Source organism: Lactuca sativa, chromosome 4 (assembly GCF_002870075.4).
Source record: "Lactuca sativa cultivar Salinas chromosome 4, Lsat_Salinas_v11, whole genome shotgun sequence".
In the NCBI taxonomy this organism is placed as follows: Eukaryota; Viridiplantae; Streptophyta; class Magnoliopsida; order Asterales; family Asteraceae; genus Lactuca; species Lactuca sativa.
Genome location: NC_056626.2, coordinates 628480 through 650588, shown reverse-complemented (window position 1 = coordinate 650588; position 22109 = coordinate 628480). Strand labels below are relative to the sequence as shown.

The 22109-nt window shown below is 34.6% G+C and overlaps 1 protein-coding gene across 1 annotated transcript; it reads right to left on the bottom strand.

Moving 5' to 3' along the window:
• Window positions 1-725: 725 nt before the first annotated feature.
• LOC111920459 (ADP-ribosylation factor GTPase-activating protein AGD3) lies at window positions 726-6865 on the bottom strand. The gene is made up of 17 exons (XM_023916037.3): window positions 6202-6865; window positions 5270-5346; window positions 4898-4998; window positions 4691-4761; window positions 4437-4499; window positions 4211-4255; window positions 4052-4117; window positions 3922-3969; window positions 3756-3851; window positions 3623-3664; window positions 3167-3529; window positions 2772-3092; window positions 2332-2697; window positions 2114-2259; window positions 1934-2033; window positions 1389-1858; window positions 726-1306 (listed from the first exon to the last, which is right to left on the bottom strand). The coding sequence occupies exons 1-17, from the start codon at window positions 6244-6246 to the stop codon at window positions 1192-1194; spliced, it is 2535 nt and encodes an 844-aa protein (XP_023771805.1). The 5' UTR covers window positions 6247-6865; the 3' UTR covers window positions 726-1191.
• Window positions 6866-22109: the final 15244 nt, after the last annotated feature.

Sequence of the window (22109 nt, the reverse complement as noted above, 5' to 3'; positions counted from 1 at the left end):
AGTCTCAAAAGGACCAAAAGTGCATCTTTTCCAACTTAATCCATTAAGTCCAAGTCTCAAACCTTTAGATCTGAATCAATATGATGTTTAGATAGATAAAGTTTCCAACTTTATCCATAACAATGTCACAAACTTTCAAGATCTAAGTTTTATACATTAAAGTGACCAAAAGCTCATAACACCCAAGACTAGCTAGATCTATCAAATATATCATCAAAATTCAAACTTTATACCTCTAGAAGAAAGATCAAGATGAACAAATTATGGATCTACAAGTTCCAATGCAACCAACACTTCTCCAAAGAGTTCTTTCTTCTCCAAGATGCACCAAGAACACTCCAGCACATCTTCTTTTGCTCAAAAAGCTCCAACTAGGGTTAGGGTTTTCAAGTGAAGGTGTTTGACGTATCAAAATCATATCTTATTACTCTTGCATAATGGTGTTTGGGAGTTGGAATTTACGTCTTGAAGATCCAAAAAAGAGAACTCAATATCTTCATATCTAAAGAAAAAATGTCCTAATAACACTAATATAAAAATAGGTGTGGAAAGAGAGTTAGATGGCTGGAAAATTAAATGGTATATACAAAATTCATCCTATATATAGAGCCGAAGTAAAATGTGTAACAAGTTCTTAGGATGGCGAAAGAGACGGCTGGAAAATTATATTGAGGCATTTACTAAATATAGGCATTGTTCCCTTTGGTTAGAAGAAAGAAAGGGTGTTGAAAATAAGTCAAAAATTTACTCCATTTTCAGTCAAACAGTAAGAATAGAGTTTGCAACAACACTAGGCCAGCCAAACCAAAACAATGTACAGAAGAAGAAAAGAAAAAAAAACGCCCCTCAACGCACAAACCTCTCACCCTTACATAATAAACCTTAACATTCCATTCATTCACATGCTACTTTACATTACTCGCCTAGAATTACAGAGAAATTAGATGGATGCATATCCCATGCTCTCTCTGGCCTTTCACAATTCACATCACAATAATTGAGTTTGAGGTTTCAGCAGTCCCGACTTGGACTTGCAGCAGCCCTTCCGGTTTGAGGTCCCAAACCCAAACCCTGCTGTCATTCGGTGTGTATCCACATCGCTTACTTCTCTAATTACACAACTACAGGCAACACTTGATACCCCTCCTTTGAATATAATAATATAGCAACTTGAACACATATCATGTCCTGTCACCCATTCGAGTCTGATAACAGACTCAGAACCTCATTGTCCCTAAAATTTGATTCAGCCGCAAGCTCCAAAGGGGTTTTGCCAGCACTGTTTGCAGCGTGAGGATCAGCCCCTCTGCAAAATTATTTATACCCTCAAGTAACTGATTGATACTTGATAGATAAAACTTAAATGCAGTGTGTAAAAGAAAGGTTACCTTGTAAGAAGCAGCCTTGCAAATGCAGATTTGCCTCTGAGGATACAATGATGGAGTGGTGTCTGGCCTCTTGAATCGGGAACATTTACATTGGCACCATACTGTAAGAGCAGCTCAATCATCCCAATATCTGCAGTTTCACAAGCAAGATGGAGGAGGGTGCACCCCTCGAATTCCTCCATGCTAAGTCCTTGCGCTTCACTTGTGCCTGTTGCTGCCATTGATGAGATTGAGATCGAATCACCGCCCCCTGGGCCTGGGGGTGTCGTCTGCTCTTGCAACAGCATTGCCTTAGCGAGGGTTAAAGAAGAATTACAGGAATCTTGCATGTAAATGTAGTTCATGTCTGCTTCAAAGTTGACAATCAGACGGTATGCAGCTTTCTTGTCATTAGCACGAACAGCCTCCCATATATGTTGTGTCACTAGACTACGATCCTTGGGCTTTCGTACGAAAACTTTTAAAGCATACTGCACCCAACAACAAGGGATTTCAATCAGACAACAGATACATACTACTACTATAAATTAGAACAAAGATAAAACCTTTGCATGGATGAACTTCTCCTTCACAGCTATGGAATCAGAAGGACTAGGTTTACAGAAATAAAGAAGCTGGGGCTTATCAGAAGAAGACTTGTAAAACCTTCAAAAAAAAAAAAAATGAGAGCACAAAACATAAAGAAGAAATGAAGTAGGGGGGAGGGGGCAGGGCAGGGTGTTTACCCAGTAGGAACCAGTTCCGTCTTATAGGCACCTTTGGACTGTAATAATTCCTCCCAAACCGAATTAGCAAAGGCATTGCCTAAAGACTGAAACAAGGTGATCACAGACGGCTCCCACACTTTGACATCAAGTGTCAATGAACGTACCTGCAATGCAAGTAACATTATTATTATTATTATTATTTCAATGAATTAGCAGTGATTAGTGTCCGAACCAACCTTTGATATGTGCACACCAAGGTTGCGGTGGACACCAGAACATTCAATGCAGACAACAACTCCTAGATTCAAGCATGCCCAATCAGGATCAGAGGCACCACAATCTGCACACCTGTCATTTCCACAAACCCTATGCAGCACGTCTATGGGTTTCTCAGGTTTCAGACCTGATTGCTGCTGCTGCTGATGATGATGATGATGATGATGTGAAATTCTTGATAGGCGGCCGGGGTTTGGATAGGCAGGCCTCTCCCTCTCGGACGCATACTCTTCAACAGCTGTGTGATCAAAATCAGAACTTTCAAATGAACTGCTATCACTGGCGGATCGATGATGGCTACTGCCCATAGGACTACCAGATAAACACTGAAAACATAAACACAAACAGATTTAATTAACTTTAACCACATATTCATAATTTCATACTAGAGATTACTCACCCTCTCAGGAACCTGAGAGCTTAGCAATGACGCAATAACTCCTGTTATCTTCTCTATCCAATCCATCTGATCAAGGGTGCTCTCTGCCTGCAAAGTATAATTTTTTGTGGGGGAAATAATCCTGAAGCAGAACCTGAGGTCGGATTGGTCAGCATCAACCTTTATTGTTGAAGTCAAGAGGTTAACAGTGTGATGAGCAACAGATTTCTCATCATGTACTCCACCTCCACCATGGTGATGATGAGAAGAAAGCCAGCGACTCAGCAGCCCATGACCGAGTTCAGAGCTATTCCTCTGACCAGAGATTTGACTGCCAGACCCCTGTTGCCGAAAATATAGATTAGATATATAAATATATATGTGTATAAATAGTAAAGTAGAGTAAGCTGACTTACAGATGGTTTGCTGCTTTGTTTGCGGTAGTAGTAGAGCATTCCTCGGCTATCGAGAACAAAAAACCTTCGTTTCCAGTCGCCCCTGAGGTTTGAGGAGCGCTTGGAAAGATATCCTTGGCGAATGGTTTGAACCTTGCCCTTTGAAGCAGACTGCATGACCGCCTCTATCATTTTATGGGAGCTTCTCCCGATGGCTTGAATGCCATCCCCACCATTTGGAGATCCGTTGGAACCATTTGTATTTGAATTTGAAGACCACCTGCTCTCCCGATCAATCTGTCTTTTGTACTCTTGCATTCTTTCGTTCAGAGCTGCTTGCTCATAATTTGATCTCTCTCGAGATTGCTGAGCATATGTCAACACCTGCCCAGTTTTTTTTTTTTATATTAAAAATTTTAAATAATACACGCATGTATGTCAGTATGTCTAATGTCTAAACTAAAATAAATACCATACCTGATTTATATACGGCTCCATCTGATGCAAAAGCTCATATCCCTACAACAAGAATAATTCAGATTTTAGAAAGCTCCACAAACACACTGCTACTATTGAATTGAATTGTATTGTATTGTATTGTATTGTTTACCTGTTTGAAGTAACGAAGATGGGCGTCCATCGTACCGCTCACTGCTTCCAGAAATTCAAATCTCTTTTTTGCTTCAACATTAGAAAGTGCCGTAACCTAAAATAATATAACAAACCAAGAATTCTTTCATTGTTTAGTAAGTAGCAGAAACAAATAATATACTAACCAGATTAAAGCGAGCTTGCTCAAAAGTAGCCCTTGCATTATGAAGGTCCTGGATATTTGCATGCACATTTGTATTGTTAGGATTTTGCAAATTTCAATCACTGGTTTTGAGTTGGATAAATGTTCCATACCTCCTCCAAAACTGTAGCTACATCATTCTTGGTGCCTTTCTTCAAGGACAGAAACTTCTCCCGAGCCTGCAGTGCAATATGGATTCTGATTCATTTCTTTTATTTTTCACTCCACTCCAACTCCATATTACTTTCTGTAAAACATTAATTAAACCTGACCTGGTCATATAGAAGACTGGCCTTGTCAAACCGCTTACGTGCCTCCTACACCAAAAAAACAAATCATTACTAACTTCAATTTTCAATTAAAAAAAAAACCAATATCAAGTCACGAGTTGCATGTAAATTCAAGATGATGACATTCTATGTAAATTCAATTGTGTTGCATGCTACCCATCATAGGATCTATTACAGAAAACATCCTAGTAGAAGGAAAACAATTTACCTTTACGTCATGCAAATCTATGTTCACAAATTGCAGTAATCGGTCATTCAGTATATGCTCGACCTGTAAGCGACAGAGTTGTCAAAATCGCATTTACAAGTGTCATGCAGAAATCCACTACGGTTCAACACAATTAAAGAATATGAAATTTTTTGATAAATCAAAGCTCTAACTACTTTCATAAAATTCGATAGACAGCAAATGATGACTGCATAATAATAATAATAATAATATTACTCATTTTATTCAATCACCTGAGATCGAAGAACTTCCTTATATGTTCCAATCTCCCGTAGTGCAATTGTAAATTTTGTCATCACAGGACCTACAAGTGAGTAGGGATATGAGAAAAATTAATATCGATGACAGAACTATTAATCAATTATCATAATGATATGATGAATGGCATTGGCATGATGCCAACAAATTGATTGCCATAAGCAATTAGTTTTTAAGTTAACCTCCAAAAGCAACACTAATCGGATCATTATGTCCTCCGCCAAATGTTTCAAGGGTGCTGGCAAATGCAATGTCCCCATCATATCCCTCACCAAGCCCTTCGCTGCATGTATCATCAACAAACACATATTAGTTATTACAAACTTGGAACACAAAACCAAAACAGGTTATAATTTATATATATAAAAGCAGCATTGCAATATAAATACAGCATATAATTATATATCCCTTCAGTGTCAAACTCCAAAGGTAAAATCTAGACTGATATGAAACTCATATTTCAATTAACAGAGACAGGATATGAAGGCTTATTGCCAGCTAGACATCAACCAAATAAAAATTAGGTACAAAAGTAATAATTGATTGAAACTCACGTATATTTTCTACATCCTTTGTAGAACTTTAAGCTTCTATCCCTCAGCAATTCGGCACTTTCCTCTAAACATTGCATCTGTTACATGAAATTTGGTATTATCATAAGCACAAGACAGCCTTTTGAACCTCAAAGAAACTAGATGATAAATAACCAAGTATTGTATGATAGAGATCAGGTTTAAGCTGCATGGCAAAAAAACAAAGGACTATATGCTGTTTGGAGTGACCTGCTGTACCCAATTCTGTGGCTTTAATCACATCCACATGCAAAATACACATTGAAATTTAACTTCTTACTACCACCCCAATAGACAATAATAGTATTATGGTACATACTGAACTCATCAGTCATAAATCATAATTCAAAAGATAACACGGTTCAAAAGGCTTAAGGTTCAGTCCTATTCCATGGACTGTTTGGATGGTTAAAACTATAAACTATGACCATAAACAAATTTCACATTGGATTTTCTTTCAAGTGCAAAAGCAAAACCGAGATGAGTTCTTGTCTCAAGTTAAAGAGCAAAACTAAAATTGTTGGAAAATCTACAATTTAGGCAAACGGGCCCAGATGCTAAATTCCAGCCAAATTATGACAACTTCTTACCCTTAAACCCAGGTTATGTTCACATCAACTTAAGACCCTTTTATTTGCAATTTTTCAGTGATCATGTACGACGACCCGCCGTGATTCGACCACACATAGGGTTCCATAAAACTCGCAAAGCTAAAGTTTTGCCTTTTCTTTTTTTGTGTGGTGGGGAGGATGCTATTTTACCCAAATCCTATTTCATAATTAGATAATTAATTAAAAGGCTTCCAAAAACTTACCCTTATACTAAATGCGTATATGCATATTTTGTTGTAAAATGCAGAGTTCGAAGAAAAAGAGAGAGCTAGGGAGAGATGAAAAAGCAAAAGAAGAAGAAACCTGTTTACGGAACATCGGAGAGTCGTCGAGCTTTGCGAAATGCATGATTGCAGGTTGAGAGACTGGTAGAAGAAGAAAAAAAATCCAATCTTGATTCAGACTAGAATGCGTGATCTTTAAAGACTTAAAACACCAACATAATCATGAAAAATCTGTAAAACCCAGAAAAGATCTTTCATTGTCCTCCGATCTCAAAAACTTCATCACCAAAAGCAACCCACTGGATCAGAAATTGAAAGAAGAAAAAATGAGATTGAAAGCGTAAAAGAGGTTGTCGTTGCTGTAGGTTTGTCGGTACAGAACCCTAAGAGAAAAAGGAAAAAGTGGGGAAGAAATAAAGAAATGAGGGAAAAAAGCGATGGAAGAGTGGAGTGAAGAAAAACCCTAGAGAAAGTACGGACTGAGAACACACACAGGAATTGAGTTAAATTAGGCGAGATAACAGCCGAATGTTTTTGTTGAAGAATACGAATGAAATCAAACCTAACTACTTAAAAAGAAAAAGGATTCATCGGAATTCCATCAAAAACCTCAATTTGTTGAATCCACACACATTTGATGATTGCGGTTATTATTATCAAATAAAAAAATAAACACAACACAACGCTTTTTTCCACGGTTTTGCTTACTACTTTTCTTTGTATTACTTTTTCCGGTTTATGTCTACCTGGCTGGCCTCTCCCTCTCGTATGTATGGGGTTTTGCATTTGAGCCCCCAATTACCGCTAACAAAAGATAACAAAATTCCTTCATTTTTTTATGTTTCAGTATATAATCAAATATAAACTATTTGATTAATGTTGTAATATAAAATAATTTTATATGTGGACATGATTTTATTAAACTTACTTTCATATTTTGATGATACCATCCATGAAACATGTAATTGTCTTATTTAGTTTTTGGAATGAAGCGTAAGGAATCAACCAATTAGGTGATGAAAATAAAAATAAAAATAGTTTTATAGTTATTAGATAGATTTTGAGATGCAATTGATTGATTGATTAGAAAATGGACCATGGACGGGGAGGGGAAGATGACAATACCAAAGACCAGGGGGCCTTCGCTCATTAAAATGACATAGGTCCACTCTCATAACTCACAGGTCATAGCACACCCCCCTATTATCATTTTCTGTTTTCTATTTTCCATTTTATTAAGAGTAAACTACATGATTGGTGCTTATACTTTGTTCAAGTTTTCTGGTTTGGTCCAACCTTAAAAATATTGATAGATCATGTCCTTTTGGTTTCAAAAAATTTATTGTTTTGGTACTTGCAACGTAGTGGCGGTTCTTTTTGGGCGCCTACCATGGCACCTGCAATCTCAGTTTTTTCTATACGAAGTGTAATTTTTTCAAAATTTTTTTTTTCTATACGAAGTGTAGTTTTGGTACTTGCAACGTAGTGGCGGTTCTTTTTGGGCGCCCACCGTGGCACCTGCAATCTCAGTTTTTTCTATACGAAATGTAATTTTTTCAAATTTTTTCTTTTCTTATTATAAAATATATCACCGACAACACCTACTACTGATTAGCAATACCTACTACGCCCCTTTTGCTACGTATAAAACACTATTTACCCTTACTCATGAGAAAACATTTTTGAAATTGTCAAATTTAATCAAAGTTGAGATTCCTTTATTACCAAAGTTGATTTCCTTCAAAAGTTCATATATATATATATATATATATATATATATATATATATATATATATATATATATATATATATATATATATATATATATATATATATATATATATCGACATACGTCCTTGATAATTAATACAGACTCGATGTTTTAATCACGTGCGGCGAACGTCTATGGCACGTCATTTAAGTGGGTTTTATTTTATTTTTATTTTTTTGTAATATTTTTTTTAATTCAAAAAAAATTAAAACAGCTATATACTCAATTTTCATGTTTTTTATCTTTTTAGTTTTTTTTTTAAATTAAATTTTTTTCGTTTTTTTCATTTTTAATTTTTTTAATATATTTACTACATAATCGAAGATATTAGTGTTTTTGTTTATTTTTGTTTTTATTCTTTAATTTTTGTTTGTTTTTTTTTTTATTTTTTAAACTAAATATTGATTTGAGTTTTAATGCGTAACAATTATAAAATTTTAAATAAGAAGAATATTAAGGATCATAATATTCTTTGTTCATACATTTTTTTAATCATATTATATTTGGATAATAAAACTTTGAATTAAATTATTTTGAATCAAAAGATTTTTGAATCAAATGATTTTGGATCAACAATATATTCGATTAAATAAATTTTTTGTTAAAAAAATTATGGATCATTATATATTTTGAATCATGTGATTTTGAATTATAAAATATATAATTAAGAATTATAAAATATTTATTTTTAGATCATAACAAATTAAGGATCATAAACAAGTCGAAGCAAAAAAATTGAATCATAAATATTTTGAATCATCACATTTTGTGTCACACCCCCAAAGCGGAATGGTGGAAACGTTCGGGGGAGGAGGACGTCATGTACAATATCACAACAATTGTATAATAGTAATCAAAGCAAACGCAACCATTACATTGATAAAATATAGTTTTTACATCCGTTCGATACATAGTTTGTATGACATCAAAAGGGTATAGCAAAATTATAAAAGGCGTGTCTCTATAAAGCTCTGTCTTCTCAAAACCTATGCGTGTATCTGTCTACTGGTTCCCTGAGAATACAAGTGGTTTTGAAAGTGTATCAACATTTAAGTCGGTGAGTTAATAAGCATGTTTGTAATTGAAAACTGTCATTTGTTCCTTGTAAATGTAAGTATGTTTTCCCAAAAAAATCCTATATTTTATGTTGTAATGTTGTTTTACCCTTAGATAGTATAATGTAGTTTTTAATTCACATAAAACCATGAAAAGTATGCTTTCTCTGTGCTGGAATAGTATATTGTATTTGTACTTGTATAAAAACTCTGAAATTGTAAGTACTTGGATTCACCAGCTATGTTGTAAAATATTGTGTTGTAGTTTCATTATTAATAAAACTATGTGAAGTGGTTTCCTTATTCATACACTAATCGAATTGTTCAATACCAAATTGTGAGTTATTATAACCATACTTTATGACCTAGGATAACCTGCAACAACATTCTTCAGGTGTTAGAATCGATATGACATTTGTCACCCCATGCCTGTCGGCCTAACTGTAGCTAACAATTAAGGTGAGGGATTGTCAGTCTTGTATAGATCTATACACAAATTCACGTTCTCCCTCCAAGAGACTCTGGTTATAATATCATGGCTTGGTTAGTATTTAGGTAAGTACTTGAAGTGTGTCTCACAAAGCTATACTGACGGTTACGTGTAGAATAACTGAAAATCCTTTGTAATGAATGCTTGTATATGTGTTTCATAAATTATATGTAACATAGTTTATATGTTTGTTACTATAGTAAAACTTCAACTTAGTAAAATAGTACTTATGATTGCATAAACTATACCCATTATAGTTTATATATTTGTTTGTGTTGTATCCATGTATTTAGTAACAATGACATAAGTGTTCGATAAACTATACCTATTATAGTTTATAAGTATGTTCTTGTATCGTTTCTTGAATTTGTAGGATAGTAAGGATATTCCATAAACTATACATATTATAGTTTATAAGTGTGTTCTGTTTGTAGTGTAAATATTTATGAAAATCCTCCTTTGCTCAGCATGTTACAAAGGTTTAAAGGTTTGTACTCATATAAATATATATATATATATATATATATATATATATATAGAGAGAGAGAGAGAGAGAGAGAGAGCATATATAATTGAAATTAAAAAGACAGTCGGACAAGTGAATTTTCCCTAAGTTCACAACCAAACAAGGAACAGGAATTAAGGCGAAAACACCAGTCCTAAGCATGTTGAAATAATTTAGAATAACCTAAAACACTCTAGAATAATTTGAAAACGTTTGAAATTGTTTGGATGTTTACACAAAAATATAATTGTGTTATACTTGTATTCCCTCCTAAAAACAATGGAAATAGTGAAAACTTAGGGGTATAAACTCACCTCTAATGCGTGATCTTGCTAGGATGATAAATCAATGAATCGAGTATTGAATTAATCAGAGTATGAATTTAAGGAAGAATGTGAGATTGAACACAGAATGTAAATATGATCTTGTTACGCTCTATTATGCTTTCGAATTCTTTACAGAGTACAATAGACAAGTCTGTAAAAGTTCTTATCTAACTCTAGTAAATAACCCTATTTATAGGGAACTGAAAGCATACAAAAAAATATACTAAGGCATAGACATTAATGCTTCGTGATAGCTTCATTTTATTTACTTCTTTTTATAGTTTATTTTAGTACATTTCATTCGCATTTTAGTTAACTTCTATGCATATTTTCCCTTTTGTTATTTTTATGACCATTTCGGGGTACTTTCTAGTTTCTTGAGCATTATTGCAGATTTTCTTGGAAACTAGCGGGGCGGCACTCTTGGGAGGCGATTGGGCTTGAAAGGAATTGGGGATCTCATGCTTGATGGCTATAAAGGTGATTCATGGGGTGGAATTGTCAATTGCTTGAAGTCTTGGAAGAATTGAGCTTTAAATTTGAAAGACGCGGAAGAATTCTTGAGTGTGCAAGATCAATATTTGGGAGTTTGCGGAAGTTTAGAGTGATGTGGATAAGCAAATTGGGCTTTAATTGAAGAAATATTGAAGAAAAATGGGCTAGGAGTTGATTGGATTCGAACTGGGCCAATGGATTAGCTGTGGGGGCCCAAAATTTGAAGAAGCCCAAAAATACCCGTCAGAGCCCGCGGCCCGCGTAAGATTCCCCGCGGCCCGCCTGGGTTCCTGACTAGGGCAATTTCGGGATTTTGCTAAGAGCTCTATTTTGGGAAGTTTGGTGTGCCTCTTTAGCCTTTTCTTGAAGGTCCGATTTTGAGACTTTCTCTCTGGAGTTTGGAGCACTTTTGGAGGCCAAGAACACTTGAAGAATATCTTCTATTCATCTCTTGAATCTTGTCAAATTTTTGGTACAATCTTATCTAACTTTGTTCATTTGAGTTTAGCCATGCTTGGCTAAACAAATCTTGGTTGACTTTTTGTTGAATCTTTTGAACTTTTGTTGGATGTTGAAGAATCCATGAACTTGTTCTTAAATCTTTATGGAATTGTTTTGTGTTTTATCATATTATCACTACTAGTATGTTTTTATTCATGAGTTTAAATATGTTTGTGGTGATTAGTTGGCTAATTTCTTGATTAAGTAAATGATCCTCAAATTAGCAAGCAACAAATGATTTTTGTGTTGTTTTTGCTTCACACAATCATAAAAACATTTCCTCCAACATGGTGGTGAAAGCATTTGACCCCTCTTGGATTTGGTGACTTTTTGGTTCTTAATGCTAGTTGACTTTCACTAATTACATGCTATTTGGAATTAGTGACTTTGACTAAGGAAATTGTTATGAGCTTCTCTAGCCATTTCAACAATTAAGAAAAGTCTAGGTAATCTCAAGCTCCTTGGATTGCTATAGCCAAATTAAGGATTTAAATCAAAGTATTGCACCATTGGATTCTAATGATATGTTCATCAAAAGTCAAAGTGAGGAAACTTTAAGTCAACCATCTCTCCTTTATTGATTTTGCATCAAACTCTTATTTTTGTTGCATTTGTCTATTTAAATCATAGTTAACTCTAGTTTGTTTCAAGTATTTCAAAACACCAAAACCCCCCATTTTATTTTTATTGTCATTTTACAAGTATTTTTACAAAGAGATTTTTCATAGAGTTATAAATTGAACCAATCTCCGTGGATTCGATCCCTTTACCACTATACACTATTTTAGTGTGTAATATTTAGGGTTATTATTTGTGTTGGCCTCGACATCCACCACTTCGAATAAAAGTGCCCTAGTAAAATATATTACAAAACATTCGAAGAGTCCAAACTATACTTCGACTAATTACAACAATTTGACCCTTACAATCTCCCCCTTTGTAATCATAGTCGAAGTCTTCAATTTGTAAGAAGCGTAGTGGAATAAAGTAACACTCTTCGAATCTCTGTGTACCAGGTGATAATCTTCTTCGGTTCTTTCTTATCTCCTTCATTATTCTTCTTGCAATGATTCATACGAACAATTAAGTTCGTATATTGAGACGTTGAATATCTCTCCACTTCACTTGCCTGGAATTATAATAGTTTAGCTTTTCCAGCTTTGTCTTTTCCTGCGAAGACCATTCCAAAAGGCTTCAGGCAAATTTCACCATCAATATACTTCTGTAATTCCGCCTGAGTCTTCGTAGGAGCCATCAGTTCTTTTATTTCCATTCCTTTGGCACTAGCTAATTCCACATCAGTTAGTGCCAAGCACTCATAATAGTTTTCGATGAAAATCTTGATGTGAGCAACTCCAAGCTTCAATTCAGCTGGTTCAATGTTTTGAAGGAACTAAAATGATTTATCTTTCAAGATCAATGCAACTTGTATAAGATCATACAAGTTCATTAATGGAAAATCAGCAATCGTAAATTCACAATTCTTTCCATTTGCCCTGGCAACCACATACTTAACATTCAGGACTGTGTTTTCGAAAATCACATCCTCTTTCATACTAATCACTTTCTTGATTTTAACCAATGACCAAACTTCCTCGGGGGCTTTTCCAAGAATAGCATGAAAACGAATTTTCATGTACGTACCTTCATCATTCTCATTAAAATTCCCTTCTGCTTTGAACTGAGGCATGATAAACATCAGTTCGTTTATTGGGAAATCCAGCTAGCTTGTATCAATATTTGTGACTAAATAACTTTGCTTTGGTTTCTTCTCGAATGTATACATGTGCTTAAAAGCAAACTTGGCCTCAATTGTTTCGTAATTATAGTGTTTGTTTGGATCACCTTTATCCATTCCCTTTGGATCACTAGCACGCTGAGTCATAATGCTTTGAATTATCCACAGTTTTTCAAGTTCAGCTTCTGCTTCAGCCTTCTTTTCTTCTTTCGACTTTTCCACAAGAATTGATTTCCTTTTATCTTTTAAAGCTGGATTGTTAATTGCCTCTTTTGGTTTCGAACCACTTTCACCAGTCACTGTAGATTTACCAATTACAATTCCTTTCGAAATAGGTCTTGTAATAGGTAATGTTGTAACTACTGTGGAAGTAACCATTCCAGCAGAAACTATAACTGGCTTTGTTGTTGGGATCTTCGAAGAAAATACCGTTCCCACTAATTTCGCATCTTCTCCACTAGCCTTCGATTCATTAATTTTGCTTTCTCCCCCTTGCACCCCTGTGAAAACAGGTGGGGCACATGTTTTGGAAGAAAGCTTGAAATGCGAAAGAGAGGAGCAAGTTGTTTGTTGAGAATAGCTTCGAATTAGATGAACTTTTCTGATAAAAATTCAGGAGTTATCAATGGAGAAGAAACCGGCCTATCAGAAATCTCTTTTTACTCCTTGAGCAAAGTAATCACTTCCTCAAAACTCACATGTTCGGATGTTGAAAGTTGAGTTAGTTGTGGACTCAAATTTTCATACAACTTCACAAATTGTGTGACAGCATCACAAATGATATCAACCTTCTGATTCAAGGATGCATAATCTTCTTGAACATTGGCAATTTCTTTTTGCTTATCTTCACAAAGTTCGTGGATCTGCAAATTTACATCCTCTCTTACTTTCTTCACATCTTGAATAAAAAGATGTCTTTCCTTTGCAACATCCTTCAATTCTTTCAGATCACCAGCAAACTTCGAATTTTGAAAATTAATTTGGAGTTCATTGTTTTGATCATTAAAATCAACTTTCTCCAAAATTTGTGATTCAGATTCTGTAAGCATTCCAGATACTCTGCTCACAACTCTGGCTTCAAACATCTTTAACATAGAATCAATCTCCAATCTTGAAAACAGATGAACCACCCCCCAAATCAGCTTGGGATTGAAGTATCGATTCAACTTCTGATTTAGGATTTTAAATTGTTTCATGGTCATCAATATATGATTTGGAAACTGCTCTTCTTCTTCCTGGAATTCCAATTCCTCAAACATACCTCCAAACCCCTCATTATCAGTTTCTGTCTCCATAAAAATGGTTTCTTGAACATGTGAAGTTGGTTTGGGCGGCTCCGTAGATTGTGAAGAAAAAATAGAAGTAAAGGGTTGATCAAGAATGTGTTCGAATGTTGGGGAATTTGTGGTTGAAGTAAGAGGAGTAGTAGATGTTGGTAATGATACAATGCTTGCGAAAGGAGCAGAAGTAGATGTACCTTCAAAGTCAGTTTTCGAACCTCCTTCACCCATATTGAAATTGGCATTCGTATAAGATACGTTTGCTAGGATGCCTTAAGTTCGGACCTCGTCAGAAACTGATTTGGAAACCGGAACTTCTGATGTTTCCGGAACTTTTTCAACATCATCTTTTGTGGACTCATTTGCAAGCACAAGTTTTCGTGAATGCTTCTTCTTCTTCTTCTTGGATATGTGTTTTTCCATATTTATAGACCTTCGTTTCTTTTATGACGGAGAAACAGGGACTGGTATTTCACGAAACAGCACACCCTGATGAATAACGTGAGGCTTTCAAATTACATTAGTTGTTAGAGACTTGTGTAGATTCGAAGGCATCTTTTTAATTCTTCGAAACATGTCTGTCTTTGAAGGAATAACTACTTTTTGTTGAGACTCAGGAGCAACCGGTTCAATTGTTTGTGTCTCTATCATTGATACTTCGTGAACTGCAGACTCTTCAACACTAACTAGCTTCTTCTTTGGAGATTTCGAAGATTTCGAATCCTTGGTTTGCTTTTCAGAAGAAGCATGTTCAGACTTATTTGATCGTTTAGACTTCTTTTCTTCCCTTGGCAACAATATCCCAGTCAGAACAGAAGAATCAATTGTTTGCAAATATGCTACCAAAACTGAATTCGTAGGATCAACTCTTTTGAGCAACGCATCTGGAATACGAGCAACAGTTAGAAAATCATCAGCACCATTTATAACTTCCTTAGGATAGTGGTATGATTGAAAAACAACTCTTTCTTCATCATTTGGTACCAAAATCCCTTCCTTATTATAAAAATATTGCAATATCAGGCTCTAGTATCGTGCACACGAAATACCATGAATAGCATTCCTATGTTCTACACTCTTTTGGAATTCCTTCCATAATTGTGTAGAATAGTCCACTTGAAGATCATAATATATGCCAGCAACCATGGCATAAACCTCCATTCTTCATTTGTCTAGACCAACTGTTCTCCCAGTCAAACATCATAGAAAAATACTAAATAAGAAATTCCACAGTCGTGGAATACCAGATTTCTTATAATCACTAATCTTGGACAATGGTGGCTGATATCCCATCTCATTAAACATGTAGACTATTTGAGGGAATGTGAAATCAACATATGGAGGCGAATTCGGAATAGCAAGAATTTGGAAAAATAGTTTCTTGGGTAATCTGACCTTTTTATCATTCACCAGAAGAAAAGTTATCATATCAGAAGCTTTGTTGTAAGTAGCAGTGGATCCTGCTTGAGAAAGCCAGGACAGTGGAATAGAGAAAGAATTGAACATTGTCGTAGATAAAACAGCATTCTTCAAAGCAACAATGAGCATCTTCAATTCTTCTGGGTATTGAGAAACTTCACCCTCTATGTAATAGTTAGTTGTTTGAATCTTCGTTATTGGAACAGAAGAGACATCTTCAGTGGAAGGATCAACATCAACGCGAACAGAAGTCGGCATTGTTAGGGTTTGAAGATTTTGAAGATCAGAGAATTTAGGGAATTTTTGCTTTTGGAATGCATAAACTGATAATGAACCCTTGAATCCCCTTTTATATGTAACCCTGAAGTTTAAATTTGAAGCGGGATGTGTATTTAATGATATCCGACGTGACACCTTGAAAATCGGACCATTACTGCGTAAAAGTAGCCATGCGTCAGAAAGTAGCTGTCACATCACCTTGAAAACCGGACAAAATACCATACGTCATTTATAAATAGTCTGTCTTGTAACCGTCAGAACCCTTCGAATGGAAGCAAAGCTCTTTCACTTTTGGGATGAAAAGCGATGTCATACGCCAGAAGTTTGAAATCATCAGCCTGAGTTGGTATTACTCCGAGCCTCAAGGATTTCGTGAGTGCAGTGTTCCAAAGAATGTAGACAAGAAATAAAGATAAGAAAAATTTGGGATAGTGTGATGTCAAACAATTGACTCAAAAGCAGATTAAATCTTGGGCAAAGATTTCTTCATTAATCATTAAGAGAAATGATCAATAGCTTGTGTAGGTTCCCGTGAATTACAATCGAATACTTGTTGATAAATATCAAAGGGCTTCTTTTATAATGCTTTGTGGGTAGGTCAAAAATTTCGTTACATGTCAACCTAAACATAAGGTGATAAATTGTAACTGAAATTACTTGTTTGACCAGTGTAGTCAGTGACAAGTTTTCTTAGATAATTTTGAAGTGACTTTGACATTCAAATGAAACTCACACGGAAATCATATTCAAGAAAAAAAATTATGCTGGATCTTGTTGGGTAACAAACATCGTGGGTTTCGAATGTTTGATCAAGACCACTCATTCGAAATGAATATGATTTGGAGTTTCAAGTTGTGGTACAAAACAAGAGTTTCGTAAAAATCTGGAACATTTTTCCCCGTCAATTCCTTAAAAGTGTAGTATAAATTGGGTTTCTCTTTCATCACGGTCTCATGATGTCAGATCATGAACACATATTTTTGATATGTCTAAGCCTCGATGGGTTTGATCAGAGACCTCTTGGACATATGTCTTTGTGTGTGAGCGTGTAAGAATTTTATGGATGAAAAAGATTGATGTAAGACACGAAAAGTACCTCTGTTAGATTTGGACAAAACAATAAACTCTTAACTCGTTTTGAGAAGAGTCAGGTAGCTCAGAGACTAATGTGAATATAAGCCTGATTGGGAAGAAATTTTCGTATGAATAATTTCATTAAGGCTTTCATACACACACATTGAGTCATGGAGGCTTTGGACAACATGCAACAGCGTGCTTCTAGGGACAACCTAACTAGTTCGAATGATGAAACATTTATCGATTCATAAAAAAATTATACCTGATCCTAATACTGCATGCATAACCCCCTCTGTATCGTTATGATAATCTGCAACAAAATGCTAAAAAAATTAAGAATCAAAATATTTTTGTTGATTTGATTTTTCAAAAATAAAGACAGAACAAACGAAAATCTTTTTTGATTTTTGAATTTTCGAAAATGAAATGACAAAAGAAAAGAAAATCTTTTTGGGTTTTTGAATTTTCGAAAATGAAATGACAAAAGAAAAGAAAATCTTTTTGGATTTTTGAATTTTCGAAAATGAAATGACAAAAGAAAAGAAAATCTTTTTGGAATTTTTGAATTTTCGAAAATTAAATGACAAAACAAAAGAAAATCTTTTTGGATTTTTGAATTTTCGAAAATGAAATGACAAAAGAAAAGAAAAGCTTTTTGGAATTTTTGAATTTTCGAAAATTAAATGACAAAAGAAAAGAAAAGCTTTTTGGAATTTTTGAATTTTCGAAAATTAAATGACAAAAGAAAAGAAAATCTTTTTGGATTTTTGAATTTTCGAAAATTAAAGTATACTGTACTTGTTGCAAACACACGAAATTTTATCATTCCTTTATTAGTGACAAATGTACGAATTCGAAGGGGTCGAAGCGTTGACTATGAACAGTAACCACTGAATGCTGAATGACTTTGCGTTATCTTTTATTCAGCGCCTCTGATTCATTCCTTGTCAACCATCATTCTCCTTTTTCGCATGGAACAGAATTTCCATCGATCATTCCAAGCCCTTCTATTATTCTCACATGGGATTTTTCATCTAAAGGTTTCGTGAAAATATCAGCTAATTAATCAGTTGTTTTCATGAAATATACTTCAATATTTACATCCTCCACGTGATCTTTGATAAAATGATAACGAAGAGTTATATGTTTAGTCTTTGAATGCTGTACAGGATTATGACAAATTCTTATCGCACTTTGAGAATCACAATACAGTGGAATCTTTTTCATATTTATTGCATAATCACGCAATTGACTTTGAATCCATATTATTTGTGAAGTGCAAGCAGCAGCAACCACATATTCTGCTTCAGCTGTTGAAATTGAAACGCATGTTTGCTTTTTCGACTGCCAACTCACCAATTTGTCATCCAGAAATTGACATCCACCACTTGTGCTTTTCCTATCAAGATTACAACCACCCAAGTCTGCATCCGAATATGCTTGTACAAAGAACCCAGTTTTCGAAGGATACCATAATCCTAACGAAATTGTTCCTTTAAGATAACGAAAAATATTCTTCACAACAGTAAGATGTGGTTCTCGTGGATTAGACTGATATCTAGCACAATAACACACAAAAAACATGATATCAGGTCTACTTGTTGTCAAATAAAGTAACGAACCAATCATGCTCCTATATAAAGTTATGTCAACTGCGGGTTTATCTAACGACGATGTTAACTTTATGCCCGTTGCCATTGGAACTCGTAACTTTGTGTTATTTGTCAATCCAAACTTTTCTAGCAGATTCTTTGTATATTTTTCTTGATTAATAAAAATTCCTTCTCTGCTTTGACGAATATTCAATCCAAGGAAATTATTAATTTTTTCCATCATGCTCATTTCAAACTTGCTTTTCATCAAATCTTTGAATTCTCTAGACGAGGTAGGGTCAGTTGAGCCAAAAATAATATCATCAACATAAATTTAAACAAGCATTAGATGATTGCCCACTTTCTTTTGAAATAATGTGGGATCAACAGATCCTTGTTTAAATTTATATTGTTTCAAAAATGAAGTAAGAGTTGCATACCATGCTCGTGGTGCTTGTTTCAAACCATAAACGGCCTTATCTAAAACATAAACATGATTAAGATATTCTTCGTTAATAAAACCTGGAGGTTGTTCCACGTAAACAGTTTCTTCAAGCTCTCCATTTAGAAATGCACACTTCATGTCCATTTGATAAACCTCAAAATATTTGTGAGCTGCATAAGCCAGAAATATATGAACCGCCTCGAGTCTTGCAACAGGGACAAAAGTTTCTTCATAGTCGATTCCTTCTTATTATGAATATCCTTTAACAACAAGTCTGGCTCATTCTTTACACCAATTTGAGTTCTTGTTAAAACTCCCTTTTGTGGATTCCCAATTACTTGAGCCTTCAGATGATCTCTTGTCCATTTTTCCATTGGTGGATATGCTGAATCAAATTCCAAAGGTGCATCCTCGTATATATCATCGTTTTCTGAACCTGCAATAGAACCAGCATCATCAAAATTATTATTATTTTCAATATTTTCTAAATGCCCCCCCACATCATCATTCAATCTTTCTTTCTCCCCCTCAAAAGAATGCACATCCTCATCTAAAGTATTTGAATCCAAGTGCTCCCCCTCCACTGGATTGTTTTTGCATACTTTCGCCTTTCTCTAGAGAAGTTGATGTTGTTTCATTAGTAAGCTTCGTTAGTTCAGAGATATGATTATCATTTGCATTTATTTCACCATCAACAACATGATCTGAAATTCCAAAAATGAATCATAATCAATATATAAGGATTGTGAGGATTCAGATTCATCTTGTGTGTTTTTCAGAATAGGATGATTTGCAAATTGTGATGTTATTTGTTTAATATAGTAATCATCAAATGTAAGATTGAAAGTTTCTTCAACTTTTCGTGTTCTTTTATTCAACACACGATATGCGATTGAATTATGCGAATATCCCAAGAAAATCCCTTCATCAGCTTTAGCTTGAAATTTCGTAAGATGATCCTTGAGATTCATGATGAAACACCTACATCCAAAAACATGGAAAAATTTGACATTAGGTTTTCGATTGTTTAGAATTTCATATGGAGTAATGTTAAAACGACGATGAATGAAAGATCTGTTTTGAGTGAAAAATGCAGTTGATACTACTTCAGCCCAAAGGTATTATGGAAGATTCGCATATGCCAACATGGTCCTTGCCGCTTCGCATAGAGACCTATTTCTTCGTTCAACAACTCCATTTTGTTGTGGTGTGTATGGAGATGAAAAATTATGTGAAATCCCTTTGTTCACCAAAAATGAATCAAGAACATTGTTCTTAAATTCACTTCCATGATCACTCTTAATTTTCCGAAAAATATTCTTCAGTGTTGTTTCCATCTTTTTGATAAAGTTGATCATGATTTGTGTAACTTCGGATTTAAGCTTGAGAAAATAAACCCACGTAAATCTGGAAAAATCATCAACAATAACTAAAATGTATCTTTTCATGTTGAGAGTTGAAATAGTCGAAGGACCACACAAATCAATATGTAAAAGCTCCAAAGGTGCGACAATTTTCGAATCAATCATTATTGAATGACCTTGTTTATGTTGCTTGCCAACTTCACAAGCTGCACATAAAGAATCATGGTCAAATTTAAGTACAGGTAAACCTCTTACCAGATCTTGTACCACAAGTTTATTGATATTTCGAAAATTGAGATGAGAAAGTCTTCGATGCCATAGCCAACTTAAGTCTGTTGTTGCTTTTGAAAGAAGACATATAGCAGGTTTCCCTACTATCAGATTGATGTCCAGAGTGAACATGTCACCTTTCCTTTTGGATTTCAGTAACACTTCGTTTGTGTTGACATTCGAAATAACACATACTTCTTCGTTAAAAAGAACTTGATTGCCAGTGCCCACAACAAGTTGAGAAACACTTATTAAGTTATGTTGAAGACCTTCAACATATGCAACACGATTCACTGTGAATTGTCCATTTGTGATTTTCCCATATCCTTTGACTTGACATTTTTTATTGTTCCCAAACTTCACAACTCCAGCATTTTTGAGACTTCGAAAATCACGGAAATTCTCCTTCTTCCCAGTCATGTGACGAGAGCAACCACTATCAATGTACCATTTTTTATCATATTGCTCGTCACATAGTACCTGCAATAAGTGGAAAATTTTAGGTACCCAAGGCTTTTTGGGTCCTTGGAAATTAGATTTCAATTTTGAATGTAATGAGGAACTTTTAACCCAATCACAAACCTTGGTTTTGAGACTATCAATTAAGTTTACTTCTTCATTCAAGGGGGGCGAAACATAAGTTTTTGATGGTTTCGAATGTTCACTGACATTACCCTTCGAATTCTGAGGTTGTGATTGAACATTCTTTGCTTTTAGTACTGGTTTCCAAGCTTTGACTGATATGTTCGAATCCTTAGAAGATGAACTTTCGTTTGACGAAATATTCATATATTTTTCATATGCTTCATGAATTTGCTCCTTTGAAAATGTATTCGACTGATACATCTTTCCTTTGCCTTCAAGCCAATGATCAATGTTCTTCCTTGAAGTCATTCCCTTTTCACGTGAAGTTTTCATAGTTTCTTTCTTCGTTTTATTAGGAAAATTTGGCTTTTGAGGAACAAAATCAACTTTTGGATTTGTTAGAAACGATTGAGCATATGATGTATCAACTGTTGATTTAAAATGTTGACGTTGAAAGAATTGATGATTTGAATTAGATTTATTTGAAAATGCTCTTGACTTATTAGTTTCTGAAACTTTTGAAAACCTTGTTTGTTTATTCACTTCAGACCTTAAAGGATTTGAATGAAATGACTGTTGAGGTTTTGTTGAAAAAAAATAAATTTTTAGTTGTGAAAATATTTTTGGTTGATTGTGATTCAGACATCTTTTGAGACTCAACATTTTGCCAAAATATTTTCTTTCTTGCTTGTCTTTTTGAAATTTTGTGTTCCTTCAAAAATTTGTCAATTTGATCTTTAAATTCCTTAGAGTTTAGTTTGACAACCTTTTCATTTTCCTTTACAACTTGTTCTA